Source organism: Dicentrarchus labrax, unplaced genomic scaffold (assembly GCF_905237075.1).
Source record: "Dicentrarchus labrax unplaced genomic scaffold, dlabrax2021, whole genome shotgun sequence".
In the NCBI taxonomy this organism is placed as follows: domain Eukaryota; kingdom Metazoa; phylum Chordata; class Actinopteri; family Moronidae; genus Dicentrarchus; species Dicentrarchus labrax.
The window spans coordinates 17,726,820-17,735,405 of NW_026136721.1; the positions used below are offsets into that span (position 1 = coordinate 17,726,820).

General features: G+C 37.4%; 3 protein-coding genes across 4 annotated transcripts; 1 reads left to right on the forward strand and 2 right to left on the reverse strand.

Moving 5' to 3' along the window:
• Nucleotides 1-263: 263 nt before the first annotated feature.
• On the reverse strand, nt 264-3,483 carry LOC127355125 (ecto-ADP-ribosyltransferase 5). 2 transcript variants are annotated; one of them, XM_051385627.1, is made up of 3 exons: nt 3,383-3,483; nt 1,412-1,493; nt 264-1,328 (listed from the first exon to the last, which is right to left on the reverse strand). In XM_051385627.1, the coding sequence occupies exons 2-3, from the start codon at nt 1,475-1,477 to the stop codon at nt 573-575; spliced, it is 822 nt and encodes a 273-aa protein (XP_051241587.1). In that variant the 5' UTR covers nt 1,478-1,493; nt 3,383-3,483; the 3' UTR covers nt 264-572. The 2 variants fall into 2 exon arrangements, with proteins under 2 accessions (XP_051241587.1, XP_051241586.1); XM_051385626.1 differs by lacking the exon at nt 3,383-3,483 and having other exon boundaries at nt 1,412-2,403.
• Nucleotides 2,556-4,329, reverse strand: LOC127355118 (T-cell ecto-ADP-ribosyltransferase 1). The gene is made up of 3 exons (XM_051385616.1): nt 4,033-4,329; nt 3,701-3,840; nt 2,556-3,586 (listed from the first exon to the last, which is right to left on the reverse strand). The coding sequence occupies exons 2-3, from the start codon at nt 3,836-3,838 to the stop codon at nt 2,690-2,692; spliced, it is 1,035 nt and encodes a 344-aa protein (XP_051241576.1). The 5' UTR covers nt 3,839-3,840; nt 4,033-4,329; the 3' UTR covers nt 2,556-2,689.
• Nucleotides 4,330-4,468: 139 nt separating this feature from the next.
• LOC127355120 (ecto-ADP-ribosyltransferase 4) lies at nt 4,469-7,468 on the forward strand. The gene is made up of 3 exons (XM_051385618.1): nt 4,469-4,600; nt 5,448-5,590; nt 5,812-7,468. The coding sequence occupies exons 2-3, from the start codon at nt 5,453-5,455 to the stop codon at nt 6,652-6,654; spliced, it is 981 nt and encodes a 326-aa protein (XP_051241578.1). The 5' UTR covers nt 4,469-4,600; nt 5,448-5,452; the 3' UTR covers nt 6,655-7,468.
• Nucleotides 7,469-8,586: the final 1,118 nt, after the last annotated feature.

Sequence of the window (8,586 nt, forward strand, 5' to 3'; positions counted from 1 at the left end):
GTAGTATATATATATATATATATATATATATATATATATATTATATATATATATATATATATAAAAATGGTGACTTGTGTGATACATTGGCATGAACTTATGCAACCCCCAGGGTTGGCTCATATCTGGTCAGTCACCAGCTTTAGGCCTTCCCAGTCACAGGTGAGAGCTCTACACATTCAGTTCACTTTATTTTAATTCTATGAGTTTGCATGTCGATGAGTTATACACACAGAACGAATGTAAAAGCTTTAGACAAACAATTTGTGAAACACAAAGGCATTTTATTACATTTTTCACAGAGTTTGACAGGATTGTTGGACAATTGATTTTTCTTTGTTGCACTCAATTTATCTAGATGCAGATAACATGGATAAGAACATGGCTGCATTATAATAGTTACAGATGTTTAAGTAAGTTTACCCAGACTCTTCACATCTGGCTTTTAAAGATTTAGTCATTTAAATATTAATACTGACACTGTCACTAGTAGCCAAAATGATATCATGCCTTTTTTTAAATCTACAAATGAATGAAATGAATAGTTTGTCAAATGTGTAAGACTACTTATCTCAGAAAAGAGCACAGTTCATATTGGACAGAGTTATTCCTGCGCTTTTCACTTTGTAAACCACCTCACATGGAAGACTCTTCTGGTCAGATCTCCTGTCTATTTTTGTGACTTTAAAGACCTCATAAGGAGGAATCAGGGCTTCTCTCTCTGACTCCCCAAGCTTAGAGTACAGCGAGACGTCTGCCCCAGAGCATGTGACAATCTCAAAGCATGACTTATCTCCAAATCTTTCAGCGCTAGGGTACCAGCCCATTGAGCTGGAGGTAAAAGAACCAAAGCGAATCAACTTGTTGAGAACATCTTGGCTAAAGTAGCTGTTGACCCTGCGGAAGCCAGTGAGACACCTTTCTGCTTCAGGTTTGCGAGTGTTGAGAGTTTGAAGGGCATCAGTCAGGAAAAAGTGAAGTGTGTGATACCTGAATGTGGTCTTGTACTTAGGTTTCTGGGTTCGAACTGCCTTATTGAAATCAAGATAGATTTTTGGTTTGTCGAGGGTATAAACATAAATAGCCATGATCCGTTCTTTCCCCAGGGAGGTAGAAGGTGACTTTCCCTTTTTACGCTTCCATTTTTTGTTGTAGTATTTTTCTGCTTCACCCCAGGCCAGGGTGAAATTGTTGTCTTTGTTTTTCTCATTAGGCAGGTACTCCTTCTTCACTTTGTACTCCATCTTGTCTTTGCAGCCAGTGTACATGTCATCAATAGCATTTAGAGCTAAATCCAGTGGAACTTTTAACCCAGGTTCTGCAGACATCTGAAAAATAATATAAAAAAACAATGAGAAAATAATATCTTACTTGGTGATAATCTTTCCCACAGATGTCTGTACAGCAGTACCTTTGCAACTCCTATACAGGCTCCGTATGTCAATAGCACTGCTGCCCAAACTGCCATCATTGCCATCTTCAGATATGGAAACCTGCACACAAAAATAACTCTTTCATTAACAACATTTTGTTTAATATCCTTCCTCTAACTTTGCTGTCAATTTCTTGAGTGTAAAAATAACTGTGTAAAACTTGTTTGGATGGATTGAAGTGGGCCTTGAAGGGTACTCCTTAATATTTGTTTTGATCCCAGATCAAACAAGGAAGCAATGAAGACTTTTATTCACTTACCACCCTGCAGTTCTCACATGGTGTCGTGCCACTTAGCTGACTTGGTAAGCTGAGCTCCTGCTTATCTTTTAGCAGCTGCAGGCCATTCCAATCAGAGGTGTGACTTTCATGAGACTACACAGTCAAGTCATTTCCCTTTGATTGTAATTAATTATATGGGTCCTCCTTTACCATTGCAGGAAGAGGTGAGACCTTTTACAAACCTACTGTATCCATGTCGTTTATCTTTTGTGGTATTTGTTTTAAAGGTCGTAAATGTGGCAAATTTTGTTATTAAGACAAGTCTAATTATTTTTTTATTTATAGTAAAATATGTGGGGATACACATTTTGAAGGGGAAATAGGACCTTACATGCTGTACAGTACAGAGACAGTGTTTTAAAAGCATGACTAACGTATTATTTACCGAAGATAACTTACAGTATCATGCTACTAAACGCAGCAGGTAGTTAGCGTAAACACGTTGAGATAGTAGGCTACTTTTATACCATGAAGTCCATGTGCAGTGCATCAGAAACTGTATTAAAGAATCCAATTAAATGACCTTTTATACTTATTTTCTTTTAGGTTATATTCTGTTTTGACCTCTTTTAAGATACGTTTCAATAAAGAGGTACCATTTTGGAAATAGTTCTCCAGTCCTAATAAAAAAATTTAATTTAGCAATTAAATGCATAGTTTTAAAGTCTGAACAGCCAACCTATGTCTCTTTAAAATTTGTCAAGCTGCAAATTTAAACAATCAAGTCAATGTTGTTCTTTTGGTTGGGCTTTTTATGTACTCATACTGGCACCAGTCTGCATATATCTATATCACCAAATATGAGTTGTTTTCATGTAATTTGATGTCAGGAAAACAAAATATGAATTTGTGAGTTGCTTGGCATTTATTGTGCACAGTATGACAAAGGTAAAAACATTTTTTGGGAATTTTCTCAATGATAAAAACCACAAGGTAAGAGTCCCATTAACACACCATCACCCCTCTTTGTCACCCCTCACACCCAGTGGCTAACTCTCAACATCACCAGAATAATCAGCAGCAGCAGCAGAGCACCCAGCACTGCAACCACAAAACATTTCTGCCTGCGTTTTACAAGAACTAAAGAAATTATAATAAACAGCATTACGCATGCTGACATTTTCCCAACACTGCTTGCTTGCCACTGTGTTGAAACAGCTCCAAAATATGTTTTTATTGGCCTTGGATTCAATTTACAATTTAAATCTCCCCTTGGTATTTTGGTGCTATGTAGCTTGTAGACCACCCTGCACCACGAATCATCTGTCCGGACATCAGTGATTTTGAAGACCTCGTAGGGAGGAATCAGCACCTGTCCCATTTGCTTTGTAGCGGAGTAATATGTAATGTCAGCACCATAGCATGAGTGGATCTCAAAACAAGACACATTGGCATTAAAATTAAATGACTGCTTGCTTGAAGCTACCCAGGTGAAAGCCCCAAAACGCATGTTTGAGTTGATGACATTGTGGTCAAACTGTTTCCATGTTCTGTAATAGGTGGTTCTACAAGATGTCTGATTCTGACGCAGCGCCTGAATGGCATCCGTCAGGTAGAAGTAGAAATAGTGGAACTTAAATCTGTCAGTGCTATACTTGTTTTTCCCCGTTTTCACTGCTTCGTTGAAAGCTTGTTGTATATGTTTCATTTTTGTGTACAGGTACATAACTATAGCATGGTCCTCTTTCAGGTGCTTGTGTGCAGGTTTCTTTGCATGTCTTTCAACTGAAGCCCAGGCCAAACTGAAGTCTCTGTTGAAGTGCCACTCAAACACTCCAAACAGGTCGATCACAGAGGCCGTTTCCGATCGGCAGCCATCATACATATCATCAATGGAGTCTGTTGCCATATCCAGAGTTAAACCACCAGGTTTCTGCAGTGACAGATAAGAAACAGTGAGTAAAATCAATTACTGAAGGTTTGGAATATTCAGTGTCAAAAATGTGTGTGTTTTGTTGCATGTAAAAAAAAAGAACTCTTATCCCACCTCAGCAGGTTTCTGAGGCCACCAGAGTAGTAGAAATGGATCATGATATAATAGGAGTGCCACTGCCAACAACACACAAAGGGATGCCCAGTTTCTCAGTGACTTCAGCTCACACACTGGTACTTTGCCAAACTTCATATCTGAATGAAAACAAAACATTAACATGCACGAAACAAAAAAGGCTCTTTGAACTCTTTCATTGACCCAGTTTGGCTGAAATGTAAGAGTAACATAAAAATAAACTATATCAATATTTCCTTGAAGTCTAATCAATCAATAAACATCCTCATATTTTCCATCAAAAACTTATGAAATCCTATCTTTTAGCTTACCTTTCCTTTGCCAAGTACTTTCAACAGCAGCATGTTATTCATTTGAGGAAAAAGGTGCTGCAGTGTAGTTTGCCATCCAGGAAGTCCCAACACACAGGATTTACAGGTACAGCCACACAGCAGACATTCTGCCACGCCTTTGCTCAGAGGCACCAGAGCTAATATGGATTTCATTTTGCATGTGATATTTAAACAGGATTTAGTGTGTGATGAGAAACCATTTAACAAATGGAACAGTTTTTACATTTTACTAAAAACATTTTCTTTTCCTAGTTTGCATCATATTCCCGTTCTATGTGTTCTACTGTTTCTATTTGTCATGTGTAAATGAAACCTTTTATCCACACTGGCTCAGTCATTTCAGTGTTTACACTGGCAGGAGGGAGGTTCTACAAGTGATAGCACTAGGAAATCCTGTTTGGTAGCTTTCTCAGGTATAAACAAACAAAGGGAAGTCATCGAGTTGCAAAAAGCACAGACTACAACAGAGGACATGTTTCACTCTGGAAAAGGTTGTATAATGATAAAAGACAAAAAAAAACTTCACCATAGTGCTGCTCAGGATGTGGTAAGTAAAAAAAAAAAAAAATTGCTAGTTTTTTAAAAATGTTATTGTCTTACTTTCCACTACACATCTATACACATCAACTTTTTTTTTTAGTTTATTGCAGATTAGAGTGATAAGCCAATAATGAAGCACCAAATAACCAAATATATAGTGGTACATATTTATTTGTATTTAGATCTACTGGGTTTTTACAGTAGAGATTGGTATGTTATGACGAATTTTACAGGGAGAGTCACAATCCCTTTAAGCTGATTAAAGAACTGTAAAGCTAACTGTGATACAATACATCAAATATTTAATACATTTCTGCTTAATATTGTACATGGTCCCTTAAATAAAATAAATAATAAGTTATATATGATGTAATGCTATGTGCAATAGTACAGTGCTCAGATCCAGTACTGAAGGGGATTTTGTTCATCTCTGATAGCTAATGAGATGCATGTGTGCTTGTGTGACTCATTTGTTTTCAGGCAGGTCAAAAACATGTAAAACACCACCTTTCTGGGGTTTTTCATTCATTCTCCCTTGATGTAGTTCAATTTGTGAGCCTATAATGATGATCTGTGGTGCATACAGGCAGTGAGGCATACAGGAAGCGAGGCCCATTTTAAATAAATTGACAGTGATGGTAAAAAAAAAAACATAACACTGTAGTTTACATTTTATCATCAGTTTACAGATGTCTGTACCTTTGCAACCTCACATTAAAGTTATATTTTGCCCTGAGCCAGGTCCTGTAGATGTTTCCCTGGTTGATTTCTTGAAATAGATAATATGAAAAACATGAAAGCATATCCACCCCTCTTTCAGTTCATACCAATGACAAATTTCTTCTGTTTCAGATACACTATGGCTTCCTGGGAGAGACAAGCATGCAAGAGAAAAACTTTATCTGCATGTGCGATTACTTCTCTTGTTCTTTTGGTGGAACTGCTAATATTTGTTGTCATATATCAGTCAGTAAGCTGGCAGGATATTGTTGGAGAGGTATTTCACAATTTTACACCATATATTTGACATAAATGTCTAATTTTTATGGATGCACTTTTAAAGTAATTCCAAAAGCCATAATCTCTAATAGTTTTTTAAGGAAAAATGTGGACTATGCAAAAGAGGTTCCAGCTTAATACTGTTCATTTAGTGTATGTTTCCATCTACTGGATGAATTCTGAACAACATGTTTCTCCTCATTTCTGCATTCTATTCAGGATCTGACCTATGACCTGAATGACGACATGTATGACGACTGCAGATCCAAAGCTGTGGTTGTGACTGATAAAGCCATAATGCAGACATGGGATACCAGCACAAACTTCAGTCAAGCCTGGAGCAACGCAGAGCAAAACGCTGAGGAGCCTATTCACAACTACATGGAGAAACATCATTCAGTTGCCTTATACATGTACACAAATGTTATGCTGCAACCTGTCAAGCGAGACCTTGATACTGCAGAAAGAACTGGAAATCAACTAAAGGAGACACTTAAGTCCCGCTCCCTTTATTTTTCCCTTAGTGAAGCTATTCAGATTCTGAAGCACAGTCAGGTGACATGTCTAAGTACAAATTACAGAATAGAGGCACTTTTAAATGTGAATATCTCTAACAAACTGATTCGGTTCAGCACTTTCATAATAGGAAGTGACGGGTGGAACTTCACAAGGAACGCTTCATGCTTTGAAGTATACACATGTTTTGGTGCTGACATAACATATTACTCAGCCTTGAAACAAAACAACCAGGTGCTGATTCCCCCCTATGAGGTTTTTAAAGTCACTGACATCGAGACCGAAGCACAGAGGTGTAAAGTCATCTACAGACTTAAGAGCAACCTCAACTGCGTTTATGATAGAGAGAGCAATAAATTGCATCCAATCTCTGCATTGCCAGTGGATGGATTCTGGCTCATTTTTACCATCACTTGTATGATTATTGTATGTCTTTTGCTACCCTTTATCATTGTGAAAGTGTTAGAAAACCACAAGAAAACTGCGGTTTACTGTGCTTCATCTTTGCCAAACAGCATTTACTGTCCCACTAGAGTTGTCATATAAAGGACAAGGTTTCATTTTAAATAAAGATGAGCTTTATAATTGGCAGCAATCAAACTGTGGGCTGATATTTCTTAAAACTTTATGAATAGGAAAAGAGGAAAATATGGTTATAGCATTCTACCCAACTAACGTACTTGCTATTAATACATTTAATAATACATTCCTTTCATTACGTAATATTTACAAATGGTGTTGGTCATTGTCTTATGATGTCCACGTGTCCGACTTACTTGCCATGTTGTAGTTCCAAGTTCTCTGTTACTCAGTTCATCAAAAGTTTAAGCCTGTTGCAACTCCTAGCAGGGTGTGGTCTGAGCAATACAATACAAAAAGCAGAAAGGGCTTCCACAAAGGATCAGTGAAATAAGCATATTGGGCCATCAAATTAATATCAGTTTAAAGAACGGTGCAAAGGCACATGGAATGTAATTTCACCGTCATATATCATACTTGATATCACAAAAAGTAGTGATAAAAAAAATTTCAGTATTTTATCATTAATACAAAAATACATATGTGGCCCTCTCATGTATTAACAGTTACTAGTGGGAGTCAGTGATGCTATAATGTAAAAATAGCAAAATAAGGTGTTTTCAAATTGAGGGCTGGTGTGTAATTCACACATATTCATAGATTGATTATCATGATTCAGAGCTGCTTTAAATACACTTGGGTTGAATGAGCAGCATTTAAAGGAACATTGTGACTGTCTGATCAAATGGATCAGTCTAAAAGCTGGCCCCTGACTCCTGAAAAAAAAACTGAAACTGCACTGAAACTGACTCAACAAAACAAATAAATTGTTTGGATTATGGCCAGTTGGACCAGCCTCTGTAATTTATCTTAAACAGATACAATGTAGATGTCAGACCTGGGCAAGCCGCTGAATATCATAATCATATATATATATATATGTTCTTTGCTTAGGTGAGGGTAGGACTCACACTTTTAAAAGTGCAATAGGTCAGAGAATGATGTGGAAATGCTCTCTAATATATCTACTATTTGTAACTTTACTAGAGATAAGCAGGGATGATAACTGTGCCTATGGATTACTGTCCATCAACCCAGTGGGGGCCAGCCACTGCTACATGTAGGTTAGACTAGGAATATACAAATTAGATATGAGATGTTCAGTGGGGGCTGGCCGGGTCGCTCACCTGGTGTGCACCCCATGTAGAAAGGCCCTACAAAAGTCCTTACCACAGCTGCATGTTATACCCCTTTTGTCTCTCCCCTTTCCTGTAACTCTTCAGCTGTCACTTTCAAATAAAGAAAATAAAAGCCCACTCTTATGAGAGTAGAATTTAAAGGTAACTTGTAAGTATGATATGGCACAGCCTGAGGCACATTTTACTGTATATTGATAACTGAGGAATGTTACTTTACAAATTGTCTTTGTCACAATCATACACACACATTCCTCTCTGAAATGTCACAATCACTTGTTGAAGTAGCAGGACACGGTTGAACAAATTCAGCTCCTGTCAACACCTGAGGGACAATTGAGGGAGTGAAGAGGTGAAAGTATGCTACTTCAGCTATAAACAAAGGAAATTTTATCTTCTTGACTATGTTGTTTTGTTGGTGTACAATGACTCACACATACTAAATAAATCAGAAAATGTCAGACACACAATATGTTGTTGAGCAGGATTTTGGAGGTTGACATTGTGACACCGTGCTGACAAGATTCTTACTTGTAATCTTACAGAGGGGCTCTACACGTCAAATGGGTAAAAGTTGAGATTAGATATATCCCAATCAAATGAATACTGACATTTCAGTACCATTATCAGTCAGCATGGCTGCCAGTTGTTGTGTAGTAACAAACAACAATGGTATAAACATAGATATGTCATTTTATGAAGTCTTCATTCTTCTTGGCTTTTTTTTTAGACACTTTTCTGACTGTACTGACCACAGTGTCTG